This window comes from Dermacentor silvarum, chromosome 8 (genome assembly GCF_013339745.2).
Source record: "Dermacentor silvarum isolate Dsil-2018 chromosome 8, BIME_Dsil_1.4, whole genome shotgun sequence".
Lineage (NCBI taxonomy): Eukaryota > Metazoa > Arthropoda > Arachnida > Ixodida > Ixodidae > Dermacentor > Dermacentor silvarum.
In genome coordinates this window covers 50,090,818-50,113,843 of record NC_051161.1, presented here as the reverse complement: position 1 = coordinate 50,113,843, position 23,026 = coordinate 50,090,818, and the positions used below count along the sequence as shown (strand labels likewise).

Below are 23,026 nucleotides of genomic sequence, written 5' to 3'. Positions count from 1 at the left end.
AGAATGATGATAATCAAGCTACATCATTGAATGAAACGCTGATATTCGCCCCAACAAACTCGCGCAACAGAAAAAGGTGTTAACCACACCCTGCCTTCCGACCACCTTCCTCTTGCGAAAGAAAAAATAATAATAACGGATGTGCTTTCGTCATTGCAAGCGCGCACGTTGACAAAGAAAGTTTTGCTTCGCGGCGTTTTTTTTTTTTATCTTTCTTCCTTTCGTTTTCTTTAGAACAAAGAACGTAAACTTAAAAAATTGTTGCGATCGAAACCCGCAACCCCGCCCCCAAAGCGCGCTTTTTTTTTTTTTTTATCCCCCTCACGCCACTCACAATCGCAAGTTGCGCTCATCAATTTTCACTACAGCAATAAAATCCTGGTTTGCATCGCAACTTGTTCGTTTTTGACGTGCGATATTTCGGAAAGCGTATAAGTAACGCCTCTACACTCTCATGAAGCCAACGTGCGGTCGCAAACATTTGCAAAACAACATCGAGTAAATAATCGCACAGCTCCATCGCAAAGAAAGAAGAAAAGCAAAGCAAAGAAATAAAACCGCCGCAAGTTAGTCGGAGGGAGCAATGCAATCCGGTACTTCGCCGATCTCGACGGAAATGCATGCTAAATCCAGTCCAGCCGCCGACGTCCTTGGGAATTCTGACAAAAAGCGTGCCAGCTTCGCCGCCAAGGCGATGAGCACACAGACGGAAAGTCCGTGAAGCCGATTTTTTTTTTTTAATTCTTTTCCCTCCGCTGAGCTGAGATCACGATACCCGATAAAAGAAACGATTACTATTGCGAAACACCACACCCAAAGAGAGAAAAAAAGAAAACAGTCGCAGCGAGCCACGTCGCGAGCCTCCGCCAGTTCCACTGACCGAAAAGAAAGTTCGTTCCACACTGCGCGCAAGAAATCAAACGGATGTGTAATAGCGCACCTGTGAGCTTTCAAAAGTGGGAGGTGGTCCCAGCAGGTAGGCAGTTGAAAACTTCAAACTTGCGACAGAAACACATCACGAGCGGCACGTAGTAGTCGCGGGTACATATGCACAATTAGGAGACGACCACCGGCCGCCCTACGCGTGCTTTGAGAAATACGGCGAGTAATTTGAGCGCTCAGCTTAGGCGACTCACTTAGTGAAACTGACGGCTCGAACACAGGCGTTGACGTTGAGTCATGCCGCTGCCGCGGCCACGAGACGAGCGCGTACACATGCGTGGCTATTTCGCGTGCGCTAGCGGGACAGGCGTCGGCTGTGGCTCGTGCGAGCTGTGCATACCACTCGCGTCGTTGTCCAGCCGACCGCGACAAATGCAGAAGCGCAAAATCGCGAAAAAATGCGTAAAATCTAGGCCTCACCTGTCACACGGCGATCTCATGCCCAACCCGTTCCCGTCGTGCGTCGCGCTCTGCTGCCACCTGCTACGTCACGTGACACAACAAAAACCCGCAGCGCGACTTTTTGAAGCTGTTTTCTTGGTTTTCGATTTCACGCGCCGGCGGCGGACGAGGAGTTTGGGTCCTTTTCTTTCGGTGTGCACTAGTGATGCGACGACTCCATGTGCGAGTTGAATGGTTCAATATGGTTAATACTAGCGCCCGCGACGACATGTAATGGACAGACAACTCGTGGCTCTCAGCGCGGTCCCATCGATGTAGGTCGAATGAGGGGTTCTGAACGCGTTTGTCACGGCAGGGTTTTCCCGGCAGATATACAGAAGTGAGTCAGGAAGACAAAAGAGAAAATAATAACAACAGTGTTCCTTCCCAGCTGAGATGAAGCCAACCCACAATAAGGGATCGAATGTAACAAAAAGGATTGCGATACATCAGGTAAAAAAAAGGGGGGGGGCCTTCAACAAATCAAGTGTGATATGCATGTCTTGATACTTTTAGCCACAGTTATGCAGAAGTACCAAACCGGCGATTATACGTTGGAAAGTTCTACGCTGTTAGCGAGCGTTACCTTTGTCGATTTAAAGTACAGTCGGCAGAAACCCTTGGATAAAAATATGACTGTAAGGTTACGTTCAACACAATCTGGACGACGAGAGAGATGTGATTGCCAATATTGCAAGCAACCGGTATAGTGTGGTGAGGTAGAAGGCCAGCCAACCATGCTCGTATTATTATTTTCTTATCCTATCCGCAAGTTCTGCGTTGTCTCCTAGATGTACAACGGCGAGTTGCCATGCGGCATTAAAATCTTTGAGGCCATGTAACGTGCATCGTGTGCTTTGCCTTTCTTCCGACAGATGACATTGCAGCCGTTTACGCTGCAAATACAAACAGGACCGCGATTTTTAGAAATGGTCCTATTTCTCTCGCCGTTTGTTGCAAGGACGCAGTTTTTTTAGACTTGCATAGGTGACACAATACAGCTGCGAAGTGTCTATTTGAGATTTCAAACCCCGCAACGGCGTAGCGTTGCAGACGAACGCCAGAGCGACGCACGGAATAGCCACCGTAGCATAGCGATTCGACTTAACTAGACCAGTGCACTCCCGTTTGACTATAAACTATTCGTCAAAATGAGCCACGAAGGTGTGAACAGAAAACGTCTTGACAATTCCATCGAGTCCAGAGGAAGCAGTATCAAGAGAGCCCGCCAGGACGAGCGCCCACAACAAGCAAGCAAGGACAATGATTTCTGCAACATTGATGTTGAAGAGACTGCGCTAGTTCAGGTTCAATGCTAGTTTAATTCGCCATACAGCAGAATATTCGTTTCATACCTTCATTTTACCTGTCTTTTCTCCACTCAGGACACTGCGCCTATTCAACAGGAATCTCCTCAGGCTGAAGCAGACATATGTTGAACAACGCTGAAAAGATCTTCGAGTAGTTCTTGCGCCAACTGCAACAGCAAACTGCTCTGGAGGAAACTTTCCTGTCGAACATTCAGGAGATATTACAAAGAGATCTATTACCACGTCGCTTATATCCGTACCTCTTTCGGTGTCAGCGTTATATTCGCAGTTAAATATTAAAACAGTTGTATTTCCCGCTCCATATATATCGTCCACTTTTGCCGCATGTCATAAGATTTGCTTAACCACTTTTTCGCTTGTCTTTTTTCAGGTCTCCAAGGCAGTGAAACAGTTTTTTCCTTAGTACGAGAAAGTACCTCGAAAACAAGAGGAAGGCAGTCACCGAGGCGAGCTGGTGTCACGGGTGAATGACGCGCTCCGATGCATCGTCGAAATCGACAGAGAGAGAGGACATCAAAGAGACCATGACGGCAGCCTGGAACGCACTCGGCTAAAGAATGCGTATGTAATGACCGGTTTAATAAAGCGAACGAAACGACGTACAACAATATTGTCTTTATTGTACGTTGGAGAGATACAGATTATAAATATTGGGTAAGATTCCCGGTCGCATTTCGATGTGGGCGAAATGCACCGTGTACCATGTGCGCTGGGTGCACGTTGAAGAACCCCAGGTGCTCAAAATTATTCCGGAGTCCCTCTATGCGACGTGCCTCAATCATATCGGGGTTTAATTTGGCACGTATAACACCAGGGCTCTCTCTCTCTCTCTCTCTCTATATATATATATATATATATATATATCATAAGAAGCCAACAAACATTGCGAAGACGTGGGTTCGTTCCCCACCTGTGGACAGTTGTTTTTTCATCCATTTTCATTTCTATTAATTTATGATTTCTTTAATTCAATTAGTACGTAGAAGTTTTTTTCCCCTATGCTGTCCTTGGTGTCAATGTTTGGTGGCACAAAGTTCCATACGTATATGAGTATATGAGCGTACGTGAGTGTGCGCGCCGCCCTATGAGCCCCCTCCACGGAAGGGAGACTTCAAGCCCTGCGGGTAGGGTTGGGGGAGAAGGGGAGGGGTGCAAAATTCTGCAAGCAAGCTTCGTAAGCTCTGCAACACATCGTACATCACGTCTGAAAAGTTTAACACACAATTTTCGTATGGAAATAAGAACCGGAAACAGTGCAGTGCGTCGAAATTTAGGAAAATAAAAACGAAAAAAAAAGCATGGCTTTAGTTATTTTTTAGTTTTTTATTTATATATGTAATTATTTATTCGGCTTCCACTACTCTCACGCGTGCCAGCGCATTGCAAAAGACGGCGGCGCGTTGCCGTGTGGCGTTGCGATCTCGAAGGCCGTGTGGCGTGCAGCGTACGCTTTGTTTCTCTTCCGGTAGATGACACTGTAATCGCCTAAACCTCAGCAGCGCCACTTTTTGAAACGGTTTTATTTGTATCACTGTTTCTTTCAAAGTCATAATTCCTTGCGACTCGCACAGATTAAGCAACGCAGCAGCAAAGAACCTATTTTAAATTTCCGACATGCCGCAATCACGACTCTGTAACGATGTAGTGTAGCAGACGACAGCTTCTGTAGCTTGTGCGCCATTGTCACAGCCAGAAAAGCTCGCTACGATCATATTTGGTAGGGTTCCTTTGTAGATTGCAGCAACAGCGGAATTCAGTGTTTAACGGAACGCTAAACTATTCGGACAAAATGAGTCAAATAGGCACGAAACGCCGCGTCGAGCGTCCGCAAGAAGGCAGCGAGGATGGCCTGTCCTACGATGCTGAAATGGCTCCGGTCGTTCAGGTACCGTGAGTAAACAAGCCAAATGAAATAACATTCCATTCATGCTTATTCTGCTCGTTTTTTCTCCATTTAGAACCCATCCTCCCGTCAACGAGTACCATCTCCTCAAGTTGGCGGAGACAAGGAGCCCAGCGACAACTTGGGGAGGATCTGCGAAGAATTCAAAAAGATTTTGAGCGAGATTGAACAGCAGAATGAGATCCTGGAGCTGTACCTGTCCGGCATACAGGAAACCGTTGCGGTGAAGGTCTGGGCTGCGTTGCAATTATCTTTATTCGCTTCATCGGCAGTACGTTATTCGCTATAATTGCGACCGTATTCTTAGGTCCCGCCTGATCGTGCGTGTTCCTTGAATTATTGCCAGGTATTCAGGTTATTTAACACTTCACATCTATTATTGCGATTCACTTTATGCCGAGGGCGTGTGTGTGTGTGTGTGTGTGTGTGTGTGTGTGTGTGTGTGTGTGTGTGTGTGTGTGTGTGTGTGTGTGTGTGTGTGTGTGTGTGTGTGTGTGTGTGTGTGTGTGTGTGTGTGTGTGTGTGTGTGTGTGTGTGTGTGTGTGTGTGTGTGTGTGTGTGTGTGTGTGTGTGTGTGTGTGTGTGTGTGTGTGTGTGTGTGTGTGTGCGCGCGCGCGCGTTTTAGTTTGCTTTCAATCTTATATCTTGCAATTATAAACATATTCTCACCTAATTATTCTAAATATGAACACTGCGGCATATAATATCTCTACGTAACCGTTCGCTACACAGCAGTTACATTAATCATACAACCGTTCTTTCGAAATTAAGAATGATTCGCATTACGTAGACATCATGTGCGGTGGAGATTGCCAATTTTGTTTTCTTCTCTTCTCTATTTTTAAGGTGGCAGAGGTGGTCGAGGAGTTCGTAAAGTGTGAGAGACGCCGCTTAGAGGAGAAGAAAAAGGCCGTCTTAGACATCGTATCGGAGACCAACGGCGCCCTGCAGAGAATCGCCGAACTCGAGAAGATGCGAGACACCATCAAAGAGGCGATGCAGGCGACCTGGAACGCGCTCGCTTGAATGAGCCATTGTATTATGTTGCCGAATAAAGGAAACGGCACACCAATAAATGAGTTCTCTTTATTCTATGCTGGAGATCAGGTTCGCATGGTCATGAGCACCATGCTCATTTCATTCTCTCTTTCTCTCTCTCTCTCTCTCTCTCTGTACAGTCGAACCCGGTTATATCGAATCAGAAGGAGATCACAAAAAAGTTCGATATATAGGTAATACAATATAGAAAATAAAAATTTGATGCAGAAATTTTCAAGCGGGATTTTTACACAGCGTTCCATATACTCAAATGTATTGTGGGTTCGATATATCCAGTTCGACTATATTATTATATATATATATATATATATATTATATATATATATATATATTATATATATATATATATATATTTTGGGTCGTTTTGTTAAGAACAACATAGAAGCACGTAGAAAAACATAACAAGACTTTACTGACGTTTCGGCGGGGGCCGGACTTCATCAGATTATATATATATATATATATATATATATATATATATATATATATATATATATATATATATATTCATTCAAATATGCACCGGCTAACATTCCCAGGGTTAGTTCTAGTAGAGTGACATAGAATTGGCTGTTCTAGTACACTCATAGTTCTGTGTAAACAAGCATAAGTGCCACCAGTAAATTAGATGGGAGAAACGGAGCATAGAAACATTGCACGCGTAATGCAAAGACATGGGTTCGTATCCCACCTGCTACCGTGGTTCCCTTTTCAGCCACTTTCATTTCCATTCATTTATCCTTTCTTTAATGCAATTAAGAACTGCAAATAATTTCCACTGTGCTGTCCATGGTGTCATTGTAAGTTTCTTATGATGTGACATATAACAAAAGCCGGGCCCTTCGATTTCTCGTTCGTGTATAGCTTTCCTTCCCATAATATTGTTCATCACGTCTGAAAAGTTAAACAAAAAATTCTCGTATAGAAATAAGCGCCGGAAACTGTACGTCGAAATTTAGAAAAATTCAAACGAAAAAGACACGGCTTTTGTTATTATTTATTTATTTATTCGGCCTTCAGCACACTCACGCGTGCCAGCGCATTGCTTCCGAGATGTAAGACTGCGCGTTGCCGTGTGACGTTGTAATCTCAAAGGCCGTGTGGCGTGCAGCGTACGCTTTGTTTTTCTTCCGGCAGATGACACTATAATCGCCTAAACCGCAGCAGCGCCACTTTTTGAAAGGGTTTTATTTGTATCACTGTTTCTTTCAAAGTCATAATTTCTTGCGACTCGCATAGATTACGCAACACAGCAGCGAAGAACCTATTTTAAATTTCCGACATGCCGCAATCACGACTCCGTAACGACGTAGTGTAGCAGACGACAGCTTCTGTAGCTTGTGCGCCATTGTCACAGCCAGAAAAGCTCGCTACGATCATATTTTGTAGGGTTCCTTTGTAGATTGCAGCAACAGCGGAATTCAGTGTTTAACGGAACGCTAAACTATTCGGACAAAATGAGTCAAATAGGCACGAAACGCCGCGTCGAGCGTCCGCAAGAAGGCAGCGAGGATGGCCTGTCCTACGATGCTGAAATGGCTCCGGTCGTTCAGGTACCGTGAGTAAACAAGCCAAATGAAATAACATTCCATTCATGTTTATTTTGCTCGTTTTTTCTCCATTTAGAACCCATCCTCCCGTCAACGAGTACCATCTCCTCAAGTTGGCGGAGACAAGGAGCCCAGCGACAACTTGGGGAGGATCTGCGAAGAATTCAAAAAGATTTGAGCGAGATTGAACGGCAGAATGAGATCCTGGAGCTGTACCTGTCCGGCATACAGGAAACCGTTGCGGTGAAGGTCTGGGCTGCGTTGCAATTATCTTTATTCGCTTCATCGGCAGTACGTTATTCGCTATAATTGCGACCGTATTCTTAGGTCCCGCCTGATCGAGCGTGTTACTTGAATTATTGCCGCTATTCAGGTTATTTAACACTGCACATATATTATTGCGATTCACTTTATGCCGAGGGCGTGTGTGTGTGTGTGTGTGTGTGTGTGTGTGTGTGTGTGTGTGTGTGTGTGTGTGTGTGTGTGTGGTGTGTGTGTGTGTGTGTGTGTGTGTGTGTGTGTGTGTGTGTGTGTGGTGTGTGTGTGTGTGTGTGTGGTGTGTGTGTGTGTGTGTGTGTGTGTGTGTGTGTGTGTGTGTGTGTGTGTGTGTGTGTGTGTGTTGTGCGCGTTTTAGTTTGCTTTCAATCTTATATCTTGCAATTATAAACATATTCTCACCTAATTATTCTGAATATGAACACTGCGGCATATAATATCTCTACGTAACCGTTCGCTACACAGCAGTTACATTAATCATACAACCGTTCTTTCGAAATTAAGAATGATTCGCATTACGTAGACATCATGTGCGGTGGAGATTGCCAATTTTGTTTTCTTCTCTTCTCTATTTTTAAGGTGGCAGAGGTGGTCGAGGAGTTCGTAAAGTGTGAGAGACGCCGCTTAGAGGAGAAGAAAAAGGCCGTCTTAGACATCGTATCGGAGACCAACGGCGCCCTGCAGAGAATCGCCGAACTCGAGAAGATGCGAGACACCATCAAAGAGGCGATGCAGGCGACCTGGAACGCGCTCGCTTGAATGAGCCATTGTATTATGTTGCCGAATAAAGGAAACGGCACACCAATAACTGAGTTCTCTTTATTCTATGCTGGAGATCAGGTTCGCATGGTCATGAGCACCATGCTCATTTCATTCTCTCTTTCTCTCTCTCTCTCTCTCTCTCTGTACAGTCGAACCCGGTTATATCGAATCAGAAGGAGATCACAAAAAAGTTCGATATATAGGTAATACAATATAGAAAATAAAAATTTGATGCAGAAATTTTCAAGGGGATTTTACAGCTGTTCCATATACTCAATATATGTGGGTTCGATATATCCAGGTTCGACTATATGTATATATATATAGTTCAAAAATAGAAGCACGTAGGAAAAACATAACAAGACTTTACTGACGTTTCGGCCGGGGGCCGGCTTCATCAAGAGTATATATATATATATATATATATATATATATATATATATATATATATATATATATATATATGTGTGTGTGTGTGTGTGTGTGTGTGTGTGTGTGTGTGTGTGTGTGTGTGTGTGTGTGTGTGTGTGTGTGTGTGTGTGTGTGTGTGTGTGTGTGTATTCAAATATGCACTGGCTAACATTCCCAGGGTTAGTTCTAGTAGAGTGACCTAGAATTGGATGTTCTAGTACACTCTAGTTCTGGTAAACAAGCATAAGTACCCCAGAAATTAGATGGGAAAACGGAGCATAGAAACATTGCACGCGTAATGCCAAGACATGGGTTCGTATCCCACCTGCGACCGGTTCCCTTTTCAGCCACTTTCATTTCCATTCATTTATTCTTTCTTTAATGCAATTAAGAACTGCAAATAATTTCCACTGTGCTGTCCATGGTGTCATTGTAAGTTTCTTATGATGTGACATATAACAAAATCCGGGCCCTTCGATTTCTCGTTCATGTATAGCTTTCCTTCCCATAATATTGTTCATCACGTCTGAAAAGTTAGACAAAAAATTCTCGTATAGAAATAAGCCCCGGAAACAGTACGTCGAATTTTAGAAAAATTCAAACAAAAAAGACACGGCTTTTGTTATTATTTATTTATTTATTCGGCCTTCAGCACACTCACGCGTGCCAGCGCATTGCTTCCGAGATGTAAGACTGCGCGTTGCCGTGTGACGTTGTAATCTCAAAGGCCGTGTGGCGTGCAGCGTACGCTTTGTTTTCTTCCGGCAGATGACACTATAATCGCCTAAACCGCAGCAGCGCCACTTTTTGAAAGGGTTTTATTTGTATCACTGTTTCTTTCAAAGTCATAATTTCTTGCGACTCGCATAGATTACGCAACACAGCAGCGAAGAACCTATTTTAAATTTCCGACATGCCGCAATCACGACTCCGTAACGACGTAGTGTAGCAGACGACAGCTTCTGTAGCTTGTGCGCCATTGTCACAGCCAGAAAAGCTCGCTACGATCATATTTTGTAGGGTTCCTTTGTAGATTGCAGCAACAGCGGAATTCAGTGTTTAACGGAACGCTAAACTATTCGGACAAAATGAGTCAAATAGGCACGAAACGCCGCGTCGAGCGTCCGCAAGAAGGCAGCGAGGATGGCCTGTCCTACGATGCTGAAATGGCTCCGGTCGTTCAGGTACCGTGAGTAAACAAGCCAAATGAAATAACATTCCATTCATGTTTATTTTGCTCGTTTTTTCTCCATTTAGAACCCATCCTCCCGTCAACGAGTACCATCTCCTCAAGTTGGCGGAGACAAGGAGCCCAGCGACAACTTGGGGAGGATCTGCGAAGAATTCAAAAAGATTTTGAGCGAGATTGAACAGGCAGAATGAGATCCTGGAGCTGTACCTGTCCGGCATACAGGAAACCGTTGCGGTGAAGGTCTGGGCTGCGTTGCAATTATCTTTATTCGCTTCATCGGCATACGTTATTCGATATAATTGCGACCGTATTCTTAGGTCCCGCCTGATCGAGCGTTTTACTTGAATTATTGCCAGCTATTCAGGTTATTTAACACTTCACATCTATTATTGCGATTCACTTTATGCCGAGGGCGTGTGTGTGTGTGTGTGTGTGTGTGTGTGTGTGTGTGTGTGTGTGTGTGTGTGTGTGTGTGTGTGTGTGTGTGTGTGTGTGGTGTGTGTGTGTGTGTGTGTGTGTGGTGTGTGTGTGTGTGTGTGTGTGTGTGTGTGTGTGTGTGTGTGTGTGTGTGTGTGTGTGTGTGTGTGTGTGTGTGTGTGTGTGTGTGTGTGTGTGTGTGTGTGTGTGTGTGTGTGTGTGTGCGTTTTAGTTTGCTTTCAATCTTATATCTTGCAATTATAAACATATTCTCACCTAATTATTCTGAATATGAACACTGCGGCATATAATATCTCTACGTAACCGTTCGCTACACAGCAGTTATATTAATCATACAACCGTTCTTTCGAAATTAAGAATGATTCGCATTACGTAGACATCATGTGCGGTGGAGATTGCCAATTTTGTTTTCTTCTCTTCTCTATTTTTAAGGTGGCAGAGGTGGTCGAGGAGTTCGTAAAGTGTGAGAGACGCCGCTTAGAGGAGAAGAAAAAGGCCGTCTTAGACATCGTATCGGAGACCAACGGCGCCCTGCAGAGAATCGCCGAACTCGAGAAGATGCGAGAGACCATCAAAGAGGCGATGCAGGCGACCTGGAACGCGCTCGCTTGAATGAGCCATTGTATTATGTTGCCGAATAAAGGAAACGGCACACCAATAAATGAGTTCTCTTTATTCTATGCTGGAGAGGTTCGCATGGTCATGAGCACCATGCTCATTTCATTCTCTCTTTCTCTCTCTCTCTCTGTACAGTCGAACCCGGTTATATCGAATCTGAAGGAGATCACAAAAAAGTTCGATATATAGGTAATACAATATAGAAAATAAAAATTTGATGCAGAAATTTTCAAGGGGATTTTACAGCTGTTCCATATACTCAATATATGTGGGTTCGATATATCCAGGTTCGACTATATGTATATATATATAGTTCAAAAAATAGAAGCACGTAGGAAAAACATAACAAGACTTTACTGACGTTTCGGCCGGGGGCCGGCCTTCATCAAGAGTATATATATATATATATATATATATATATATATATATATATATATATATATAGTGTGTGTGTGTGTGTGTGTGTGTGTGTGTGTGTGTGTGTGTGTGTGTGTGTGTGTGTGTGTGTGTGTGTGTGTGTGTGTGTATTCAAATATGCACTGGCTAACATTCCCAGGGTTAGTTCTAGTAGAGTGACCTAGAATTGGATGTTCTAGTACACTCTAGTTCTGGTAAACAAGCATAAGTACCCCAGAAATTAGATGGGAAAACGGAGCATAGAAACATTGCACGCGTAATGCCAAGACATGGGTTCGTATCCCACCTGCGACCGGTTCCCTTTTCAGCCACTTTCATTTCCATTCATTTATTCTTTCTTTAATGCAATTAAGAACTGCAAATAATTTCCACTGTGCTGTAAATGGTGCCATTGTAAGTTTCTTATGATGTGACATATAACAAAATCCGGGCCCTTCGATTTCTCGTTCATGTATAGCTTTCCTTCCCATAATATTGTTCATCACGTCTGAAAAGTTAGACAAAAATTCTCGTATAGAAATAAGCCCCGGAAACAGTACGTCGAATTTTAGAAAAATTCAAACGAAAAAAACACGGCTTTTGTTATTTATTTATTTATGTATTCGGCCTTCACCACACTCACGCGTGCCAGCGCATTGCTTCCGAGATGTAAGACTGCGCTTTGCCGTGTGACGTCGTAATCTCAAAGGCCGTGTGGCGTGCAGCGTACGCTTTGCTTTTCTTCCGGCAGATGACACTATAATCGCCTAAACCTCAGCAGCGCCACTTTTTGAAACGGTTTTATTTGTATCACTGTTTCTTTCAAAGTCATAATTCCTTGCGACTCGCACAGATTAAGCAACACAGCAGCGAAGAACCTATTTTAAATTTCCGACCTGCCGCAATCACGACTCCGTAACGACGTAGTGTAGCAGACGACAGCTTCTGTAGCTTGTGCGCCATTGTCACAGCCAGAAAAGCTAGCCACGATCATATTTGGTAGGGTTCCTTTGTAGATTGCAGCAACAGCGGAATTCAGTGTTTAACGGAACGCTTAACTATTCGGACAAAATGAGTCAAATAGGCCCGAAACGCCGCGTCGAGCGTCCGCAAGAAGGCAGCGAGGATGGCCTGTCCTACGATGCTGAAATGGCTCCGGTCGTTCAGGTACCGTGAGTAAACAAGCCAAATGAAATAACATTCCATTCATGCTTATTTTGCTCGTTTTTTCTCCATTTAGAACCCATCCTCCCGTAAACGAGTACCATCTCCTCAAGTTGGCGGAGACAAGGAGCCCAGCGACAACTTGGGGAGGATCTGCGAAGAATTCAAAAAGATTTTGAGCGAGATTGAACAGCAGAATGAGATCCTGGAGCTGTACCTGTCCGGCATACAGGAAACCGTTGCGGTGAAGGTCTGGGCTGCGTTGCAATTATCTTTATTCGCTTCATCGGCGTACGTTATTCGCTATAATTGCGACCGTATTCTTAGGTCCCGCCTGATCGAGCGTGTTCCTTGAATTATTGCCGGCTATTCAGGTTATTTAACACTGCACATATATTATTGTGATTCACTTTATTATTATTATCCCGGTGATAGCCAGTATAAAAGTATCTGTGATAGAGGCGTCTAGGTGTGTGTGTGTGTGTGTGTGTGTGTGTGTGTGTGTGTGTGTGTGCGTGCGTGCGTGCGTGTGTGTGTGTGTGTGTGCGTGCGTGCGTGTGTGTGTGTGTGTGTGTGTGTGTGTGTGTGTGTGTGTGTGTGCGTGCGTGTGTGTGTGTGTGTGTGTGTGTGTGTGTGTGTGTGTGTGTGTGTGTGTGTGTGTGTGTGTGTGTGTGTGTGTGTGTGTGTGTGTGTGTGTGTGTGTGTGTGTGTGTGCGCGCGCGTTTTAGTTTGCTTTCAATCTTATATCTTGCAATTATAAACATATTCTCACCTAATTATTCTAAATATGAACACTGCGGCATATAATATCTCTACGTAACCGTTCGCTACACAGCAGTTACATTAATCATACAACCGTTCTTTCGAAATTAAGAATGATTCGCATTACGTAGACATCATGTGCGGTGGAGATTGCCAATTTTGTTTTCTTCTCTTCTCTATTTTTAAGGTGGCAGAGGTGGTCGAGGAGTTCGTAAAGTGTGAGAGACGCCGCTTAGAGGAGAAGAAAAAGGCCGTCTTAGACATCGTATCGGAGACCAACGGCGCCCTGCAGAGAATCGCCGAACTCGAGAAGATGCGAGACACCATCAAAGAGGCGATGCAGGCGACCTGGAACGCGCTCGCTTGAATGAGCCATTGTATTATGTTGCCGAATAAAGGAAACGGCACACCAATAACTGAGTTCTCTTTATTCTATGCTGGAGATCAGGTTCGCATGGTCATGAGCACCATGCTCATTTCATTCTCTCTTTCTCTCTCTCTCTCTCTCTCTCTCTGTACAGTCGAACCCGGTTATATCGAATCAGAAGGAGATCACAAAAAAGTTCGATATATAGGTAATACAATATAGAAAATAAAAATTTGATGCAGAAATTTTCAAGGGGATTTTACAGCTGTTCCACATACTCAATAATTTGTTATATGTGGGTTCGATATATCCAGGTTCGACTCTATATATATATATATATATATATATATATATATATATATATATATATATATATATATATATATGTGGTTCGAATCAACACATAGAAGCACGTAAGAAAAACATAAAGACTTTACTGACGTTTCGGCCGGGGTCCGGACTTCATCAGGAGCATATATATATATATATATATATATATATATATATATATATATATATATATATTCAAATATGCACCGGCTAACATTCCCAGGGTTAGTTCTAGTAGAGTGATCTAGAATTGGATGTTCTAGTACACTAGTACACTCTAGTTCTAGTAAACAAGCATAAGTACCCCAGAAATTAGATGGGAAAACGGAGCATAAAAGCATTGCATGCGTAATGCCAAGACATGGGTTCGTATCCCACCTGCGGCCGGTTCCCTTTTCAGCCACTTTCATTTCCATTCATTTATCCTTTCTTTAATGCAATTAAGAACTGCAAATAATTTCCACTGTGCTGTCCATGGTGTCATTGTAAGTTTCTTATGATGTGACATATAACAAAAGCCGGGCCCTTCGATTTCTCGTTCGTGAATAGCTTTCCTTCCCATAATATTGTTCATCACGTCTGAAAAGTTAAACAAAAAATTCTCGTATAGAAATAAGCCCCGGAAACAGTACGTCGAATTTTAGAAAAATTCAAACGAAAAAAACACGGCTTTTGTTATTTATTTATTTATTTATTCGGCCTTCACCACACTCACGCGTGCCAGCGCATTGCTTCCGAGATGTAAGACTGCGCTTTGCCGTGTGACGTTGTAATCTCAAAGGCCGTGTGGCGTGCAGCGTACGCTTTGCTTTTCTTCCGGCAGATGACACTATAATCGCCTAAACCTCAGCAGCGCCACTTTTTGAAACGGTTTTATTTGTATCACTGTTTCTTTCAAAGTCATAATTCCTTGCGACTCGCACAGATTAAGCAACACAGCAGCAAAGAACCTATTTTAAATTTCCGACCTGCCGCAATCACGACTCCGTAACGACGTAGTGTAGCAGACGACAGCTTCTGTAGCTTGTGCGCCATTGTCACAGCCAGAAAAGCTAGCCACCATCATATTTGGTAGGGTTCCTTTGTAGATTGCAGCAACAGCGGAATTCAGTGTTTAACGGAACGCTTAACTATTCGGACAAAATGAGTCAAATAGGCCCGAAACGCCGCGTCGAGCGTCCGCAAGAAGGCAGCGAGGATGGCCTGTCCTACGATGCTGAAATGGCTCCGGTCGTTCAGGTACCGAGAGTAAACAAGCCAAATGAAATAACATTCCATTCATGCTTATTTTGCTCGTTTTTTCTCCATTTAGAACCCATCCTCCCGTCAACGAGTACCATCTCCTCAAGTTGGCGGAGACAAGGAGCCCAGCGACAACTTGGGGAGGATCTGCGAAGAATTCAAAAAGATTTTGAGCGAGATTGAACAGCAGAATGAGATCCTGGAGCTGTACCTGTCCGGCATACAGGAAACCGTTGCGGTGAAGGTCTGGGCTGCGTTGCAATTATCTTTATTCGCTTCATCGGCATACGTTATTCGATATAATTGCGACCGTATTCTTAGGTCCCGCCTGATCGAGCGTTTTACTTGAATTATTGCCAGCTATTCAGGTTATTTAACACTTCACATCTATTATTGCGATTCACTTTATGCCGAGGGCGTGTGTGTGTGTGTGTGTGTGTGTGTGTGTGTGTGTGTGTGTGTGTGTGTGTGTGTGTGTGTGTGTGTGTGTGTGTGTGTGTGTGTGTGTGTGTGTGTGTGTGTGTGTGTGTGTGTGTGTGTGTGTGTGTGTGTGTGTGTGTGTGTGTGTGTGTGTGTGTGTGTGTGTGTGTGTTGTGTGCGCGGTTTTAGTTTGCTTTCAATCTTATATCTTGCAATTATAAACATATTCTCACCTAATTATTCTGAATATGAACACTGCGGCATATAATATCTCTACGTAACCGTTCGCTACACAGCAGTTATATTAATCATACAACCGTTCTTTCGAAATTAAGAATGATTCGCATTACGTAGACATCATGTGCGGTGGAGATTGCCAATTTTGTTTTCTTCTCTTCTCTATTTTTAAGGTGGCAGAGGTGGTCGAGGAGTTCGTAAAGTGTGAGAGACGCCGCTTAGAGGAGAAGAAAAAGGCCGTCTTAGACATCGTATCGGAGACCAACGGCGCCCTGCAGAGAATCGCCGAACTCGAGAAGATGCGAGACACCATCAAAGAGGCGATGCAGGCGACCTGGAACGCGCTCGCTTGAATGAGCCATTGTATTATGTTGCCGAATAAAGGAAACGGCACACCAATAACTGAGTTCTCTTTATTCTATGCTGGAGATCAGGTTCGCATGGTCATGAGCACCATGCTCATTTCATTCTCTCTTTCTCTCTCTCTCTCTCTCTCTGTACAGTCGAACCCGGTTATATCGAATCAGAAGGAGATCACAAAAAAGTTCGATATATAGGTAATACAATATAGAAAATAAAAATTTGATGCAGAATTTTCAAGGGGATTTTACAGCTGTTCCATATACTCAATATATGTGGGTTCGATATATCCAGGTTCGACTATATGTATATATATATAGTTGCAAAAAAATAGAAGCACGTAGGAAAAACATAACACGACTTTACTGACGTTTCGGCCGGGGGCCGGCCTTCATCAAGAGTATATATATATATATATTATATATATATATATATATATATATATATATATATATATACGTGTGTGTGTGTGTGTGTGGGTGTGTGTGTGTGTGTGTGTGTGTGTGTGTGTGTGTGTGTGTGTGTGTGTGTATTCAAATATGCACTGGCTAACATTCCCAGGGTTAGTTCTAGTAGAGTGACCTAGAATTGGATGTTCTAGTACACTCTAGGTTCTGGTAAACAAGCATAAGTACCCCAGAAATTAGATGGGGAAAACGGAGCATAGAAACATTGCACGCGTAATGCCAAGACATGGGTTCGTATCCCACCTGCGACCGGTTCCCTTTTCAGCCACTTTCATTTCCATTCATTTATCCTTTCTTTAATGCAATTAAGAACTGCAAATAATTTCCACTGTGCTGTCCATGGTGTCATTGTAAGTTTCTTATGATGTGACATATAACAAAAGCCGGGCCCTTCGATTTCTCGTTCGTGAATAGCTTTCCTTCCCATAATATTGTTCATCACGTCTGAAAAGTTAAACAAAAAATTCTCGTATAGAAATAAGCCCCGGAAACAGTACGTCGAATTTTAGAAAAATTCAAACGAAAAAAACACGGCTTTTGTTATTTATTTATTTATTTATTCGGCCTTCAGCACACTCACGCGTGCCAGCGCATTGCTTCCGAGATGTAAAACTGCGCTTTGCCGTGTGACGTTGTAATCTCAAAGGCCGTGTGGCGTGCAGCGTACGCTTTGCTTTTCTTCCGGCAGATGACACTATAATCGCCTAAACCTCAGCAGCGCCACTTTTTGAAACGGTTTTATTTGTATCACTGTTTCTTTCAAAGTCATAATTCCTTGCGACTCGCACAGATTAAGCAACACAGCAGCGAAAGAACCTATTTTAAATTTCCGACCTGCCGCAATCACGACTCCGTAACGACGTAGTGTAGCAGACGACAGCTTCTGTAGCTTGTGCGCCATTGTCACAGCCAGAAAAGCTCGCTACGATCATATTTTGTAGGGTTCCTTTGTAGATTGCAGCAACAGCGGAATTCAGTGTTTAACGGAACGCTAAACTATTCGGACAAAATGAGTCAAATAGGCACGAAACGCCGCGTCGAGCGTCCGCAAGAAGGCAGCGAGGATGGCCTGTCCTACGATGCTGAAATGGCTCCGGTCGTTCAGGTACCGTGAGTAAACAAGCCAAATGAAATAACATTCCATTCATGTTTATTTTGCTCGTTTTTTCTCCATTTAGAACCCATCCTCCCGTCAACGAGTACCATCTCCTCAAGTTGGCGGAGACAAGGAGCCCAGCGACAACTTGGGGAGGATCTGCGAAGAATTCAAAAAGATTTTGAGCGAGATTGAACGGCAGAATGAGATCCTGGAGCTGTACCTGTCCGGCATACAGGAAACCGTTGCGGTGAAGGTCTGGGCTGCGTTGCAATTATCTTTATTCGCTTCATCGGCATACGTTATTCGATATAGTTGCGACCGTATTCTTAGGTCCCGCCTGATCGAGCGTGTTCCTTGAATTATTGCCGGCTATTCAGGTTATTTAACACTGCACATATATTATTGCGATTCACTTTATTCCGAGGGCAGCCAACACACTTTTCCAGGTGAGCGGGCCGGCGGAGTATCTCACCGTTTTGGTGGGCCGATCCCGGTGACAGCCACTATAATTAAAGTATGTGTGAACGATAGAGGCGTGTGTGTGTGTGTGTGTGTGTGTGTGTGTGTGTGTGTGTGTGTGTGTGTGTGTGTGTGTGTGTGTGTGTGTGTGTGTGTGTGTGTGTGTGTGTGTGTGTGTGTGTGTGTGTGTGTGTGTGTGTGTGTGTGTGTGTGTGTGTGTGTGTGTGTGTGTGTGTGTGTGTGCGCGCGCGTTTTAGTTTGCTTTCAATCTTATATCTTGCAATTATAAACATATTCTCACCTAATTATTCTGAATATGAACACTGCGGCATATAATATCTCTACGTAACCGTTCGCTACACAGCAGTTACATTAATCATACAACCGTTCTTTCGAAATTAAGAATGATTCGCATTACGTAGACATCATGTGCGGTGGAGATTGCCAATTTTGTTTTCTTCTCTTCTCTATTTTTAAGGTGGCAGAGGTGGTCGAGGAGTTCGTAAAGTGTGCGAGACGCCGCTTAGAGGAGAAGAAAAAGGCCGTCTTAGACATCGTATCGGAGACCAACGGCGCCCTGCAGAGAATCGCCGAACTCGAGAAGATGCGAGACACCATCAAAGAGGCGATGCAGGCGACCTGGAACGCGCTCGCTTGAATGAGCCATTGTATTATGTTGCCGAATAAAGGAAACGGCACACCAATAACTGAGTTCTCTTTATTCTATGCTGGAGATCAGGTTCGCATGGTCATGAGCACCATGCTCATTTCATTCTCTCTTTCTCTCTCTCTCTCTCTCTCTCTGTACAGTCGAACCCGGTTATATCGAATCAGAAGGAGATCACAAAAAAGTTCGATATATAGGTAATACAATATAGAAAATAAAAATTTGATGCAGAAATTTTCAAGGGGATTTTACAGCTGTTCCACATACTCAATAATTTGTTATATGTGGGTTTGATATATCCAGGTTCGACTCTATATATATATATGTGTGTGTGTAGTTCGAATCAACACATAGAAGCACGTAAGAAAAACATAACAAGACTTTACTGACGTTTCGGCCGGTGTCCGGACTTCATCAGGAGTATATATATATATATATATATATATATATATATATATATATATATATATATATATATATATATATATTCAAATATGCACCGGCTAACATTCCCAGGGTTAGTTCTAGTAGAGTGATCTAGAATTGGATGTTCTAGTACACTCTAGTTCTGGTAAACAAGCATAAGTACCCCAGAAATTAGATGGGAAAACGGAGCATAGAAAGCATTGCACGCGTAATGCCAAGACATGGGTTCGTATCCCACCTGCGACCGGTTCCCTTTTCAGCCACTTTCATTTCCATTCATTTATTCTTTCTTTAATGCAATTAAGAACTGCAAATAATTTCCACTGTGCTGTCAATGGTGCCATTGTAAGTTTCTTATGATGTGACATATAACAAAATCCGGGCCCTTCGATTTCTCGTTCATGTATAGCTTTCCTTCCCATAATATTGTTCATCACGTCTGAAAAGTTAGACAAAAAATTCTCGTATAGAAATAAGCCCCGGAAACAGTACGTCGAATTTTAGAAAAATTCAAACGAAAAAAACACGGCTTTTGTTATTTATTTATTTATTTATTTATTCGGCCTTCACCACACTCACGCGTGCCAGCGCATTGCTTCCGAGATGTAAGACTGCGCTTTGCCGTGTGACGTTGTAATCTCAAAGGCCGTGTGGCGTGCAGCGTACGCTTTGCTTTTCTTCCGGCAGATGACACTATAATCGCCTAAACCGCAGCAGCGCCACTTTTTGAAAGGGTTTTATTTGTATCACTGTTTCTTTCAAAGTCATAATTTCTTGCGACTCGCATAGATTACGCAACACAGCAGCGAAGAACCTATTTTAAATTTCCGACATGCCGCAATCACGACTCCGTAACGACGTAGTGTAGCAGACGACAGCTTCTGTAGCTTGTGCGCCATTGTCACAGCCAGAAAAGCTCGCTACGATCATATTTTGTAGGGTTCCTTTGTAGATTGCAGCAACAGCGGAATTCAGTGTTTAACGGAACGCTAAACTATTCGGACAAAATGAGTCAAATAGGCACGAAACGCCGCGTCGAGCGTCCGCAAGAAGGCAGCGAGGATGGCCTGTCCTACGATGCTGAAATGGCTCCGGTCGTTCAGGTACCGTGAGTAAACAAGCCAAATGAAATAACATTCCATTCATGTTTATTTTGCTCCTTTTTTCTCCATTTAGAACCCATCCTCCCGTCAACGAGTACCATCTCCTCAAGTTGGCGGAGACAAGGAGCCCAGTGACAACTTGGGGAGGATCTGCGAAGAATTCAAAAAGATTTTGAGCGAGATTGAACGGCAGAATGAGATCCTGGAGCTGTACCTGTCCGGCATACAGGAAACCGTTGCGGTGAAGGTCTGGGCTGCGTTGCAATTATCTTTATTCGCTTCATCGGCGTACGTTATTCGCTATAATTGCGACCGTATTCTTACGTCCCGCCTGATCGAGCGTGTTCCTTGAATTATTGCCGGCTATTCAGGTTATTTAACACTGCACATATATTATGTGATAGAGGCATCTAGGTGTGTGTGTGCACGTGTGTGTGTGTGTGTGTGTGTGTGTGTGTGTGTGTGTGTGTGTGTGTGTGTGTGTGTGTGTGTGTGTGTGTGTGTGTGTGTGTGTGTGTGTGTGTGTGTGTGTGTGTGTGTGTGTGTGTGTGTGTGTGTGTGTGTGTGTGTGTGTGTGTGTGTGTGTGTGTGTGTGTGTGTGTGTGTGTGTGTGTGTGTGTATCTCTACGTAACCGTTCGCTACACAGCAGTTACATAAGCATACAATCGTTTTTTAGACATTACGAATGATACGCATTACGTAGACATCATGTACGGTGGAGATTGCCAATTTTGTTTTCTTCTCTATTTTTAAGGTGGCAGATGCGGTGGACGAGTTCATAAAGTGTGCGAGACGCCGCTTAGAGGAGAAGAAAAAGGCCGTCTTCGACATCGTATCGGAGACCAACGGCGCCCTGCAGAGAATCGCCGAACTCGAGAAGATGCGAGACACCATCAAAGAGGCGATGCAGGCGACCTGGAATGCACTCGCTTGAATGAGCCATTGTATTATGCTGCCGAATAAAGGAAACGGCACACCAATAAATGAGTTCTCTTGAATGTATACGTTGGAGAGATTTGTATACGGTCATGCGCGCCGTGTTCGTTTTACTCCAGATACTTCCAGTGGTATACAGGACGAATTTTTCTTCAACTGCGATCGAAGTGTCCTTATGAGAAACACTCATGCGTTTCCTTTATCTTCGCACTGCAGTCGCATGCATGACATTTTCCCCTTTCATGAGCTGGCTCAAATGTTCGAACCCATGCATTCCGCACCAGCTACGAAGCACATCTTTTTAGATCCCTTGGCCGGGCACTGATGCCTAAAATATTTGAGCGACGCCATATATAGTAATCAAGCGGTAACAACAGTTCAGTTTCCCTATGCAAGCTCGCAGCAGTTTAATTTTCAGGGCATAACAAGGTCACATGTACGACGGCCACGTACAAGTTTCAAGGTCACGTCTATGTATACTGTTTGCAGAGCTGTTAAACATTATTAGAGTGATAGATTCGCCTATAATGGCGAGCACTGCCATCGCGAACAGCACAAAAAAAAAAAAAAAAAAGAATCACCGATGATTACGACACTCCCTAATGCGAAATTTGAGCGCAGCTCTCTCTATACGTGTTTTCATTTTGCGGTATATTGGCTGGCGTGCACGATCCGTCTCGTGCGGCACGTTGCAAACGGAGCTAAGTGTGGCGCGAGTGCCTCGCTAATCTGGAGATCACGAAAGGCACCGCGTGGGTGACGGGTGGGCGCGATTCACAACAGCCACGGCAGACAGACCTCGGCTCATGCAGCGCTTTTTTTCCCTATATGGTAGTGCTTTTCACTCATTATATACACTACGCTTTTCTTCTCACGCTTTCGCCATACCCTCTTCATCCGCTTTCCTCCTCGCACTCTCTTCGCTATCGCTGTCTTTCATCCCCCGCTGCATGCGCTCCGCGTTCGCTCTTTCATCCTTCGCTGTGCTCGTTCGCTCGGTTACGAGGGGTGCCGACACCGACGCTAAACGATGAGCTACGCTCGAACTAGTGCTCCTCCTTCCCTCTTAACTCCGGTGTGGCGTTAGCGGAATTTTTACTAATTTTAGGCTTCAGGGGATGGCAGATGGTAGAGTGTTCGTAGATAATTTAACAAGGCTGTGGATATTTCGCCGAATTCAGCATATGCACATACTACACGGGCCACAACTCTTTGGACGTAACCTCGGACGATCAATTGGCGTAGTGCTCAGCCACGCCAATGAAAGTGATATATTGCCGACAGCGATTTTCCGAGCATACGTCCCCTGTATGAAGTGGTATGCCAATTTTTGCAACCTTAAGCTAGTCGAACATGCAATATAAGGTACATATGTTATCTGTGGATGAAACTGTCCAGAAACCATCAACGATTGTCAATGTAAACGAATAGCCAGGCGCTTAATTCTAGAAAGCTATTCGACTTGTTGTCAGGAATGATACGCTTGAGGCTTATATTTGTTTCAGCGAGAATATTTAAACAGCATTTGTTGTTTCATCAATCGCACAAACTCTGTGGGGCGTTATCAAGCATATTTGGAGCAGCTGTAGTGCAAGTGATCCAGCGACTGCCATCCTCTTCTCCCGCCTCCAGAACCCTTTCCCGCAGCCGCGACAGGGGGAGAGGGC

At 43.9% G+C, this 23,026-nt stretch overlaps 5 protein-coding genes across 8 annotated transcripts in view; 4 read left to right on the top strand and 1 right to left on the bottom strand.

Moving 5' to 3' along the window:
* LOC119461197 (cyclin-dependent kinase 16-like) overlaps positions 1–1,317 on the bottom strand; it is a 142,708-nt gene extending 141,391 nt beyond the window's left edge. Inside the window, 1 exon segment of the mRNA XM_037722417.2 lies at positions 941–1,317. The gene's annotated coding sequence lies outside the window, so the exon portion shown is untranslated.
* Positions 1,318–4,391: 3,074 nt separating this feature from the next.
* Positions 4,392–5,676, top strand: LOC119462120 (uncharacterized). The gene is made up of 3 exons (XM_037723465.2): positions 4,392–4,599; positions 4,673–4,846; positions 5,464–5,676. The coding sequence occupies exons 1-3, from the start codon at positions 4,504–4,506 to the stop codon at positions 5,641–5,643; spliced, it is 450 nt and encodes a 149-aa protein (XP_037579393.1). The 5' UTR covers positions 4,392–4,503; the 3' UTR covers positions 5,644–5,676.
* Positions 5,677–7,070: 1,394 nt separating this feature from the next.
* LOC119462659 (uncharacterized) lies at positions 7,071–21,392 on the top strand. 4 transcript variants are annotated; one of them, XM_049672055.1, is made up of 3 exons: positions 7,071–7,229; positions 17,847–18,020; positions 18,705–18,917. In XM_049672055.1, exons 1-3 carry the CDS (start codon positions 7,134–7,136, stop codon positions 18,882–18,884), a joined length of 450 nt encoding a protein of 149 aa, XP_049528012.1. In that variant the 5' UTR covers positions 7,071–7,133; the 3' UTR covers positions 18,885–18,917. The 4 variants fall into 4 exon arrangements, 3 of the variants coding, with proteins under 3 accessions (XP_049528012.1, XP_049528013.1, XP_037579898.1); XM_049672056.1 differs by lacking the exons at positions 7,071–7,229; positions 18,705–18,917 and adding exons at positions 17,615–17,773; positions 21,178–21,392; XM_037723970.2 differs by lacking the exon at positions 7,071–7,229 and adding an exon at positions 17,615–17,773.
* On the top strand, positions 9,701–16,227 carry LOC125947400 (uncharacterized). Its single transcript, XM_049672057.1, has 3 exons — positions 9,701–9,859; positions 15,255–15,428; positions 16,015–16,227. The coding sequence occupies exons 1-3, from the start codon at positions 9,764–9,766 to the stop codon at positions 16,192–16,194; spliced, it is 450 nt and encodes a 149-aa protein (XP_049528014.1). The 5' UTR covers positions 9,701–9,763; the 3' UTR covers positions 16,195–16,227.
* Positions 12,140–13,645, top strand: LOC125947401 (uncharacterized). Its single transcript, XM_049672058.1, has 3 exons — positions 12,140–12,486; positions 12,560–12,733; positions 13,433–13,645. Exons 1-3 carry the CDS (start codon positions 12,391–12,393, stop codon positions 13,610–13,612), a joined length of 450 nt encoding a protein of 149 aa, XP_049528015.1. The 5' UTR covers positions 12,140–12,390; the 3' UTR covers positions 13,613–13,645.
* Positions 21,393–23,026: the final 1,634 nt, after the last annotated feature.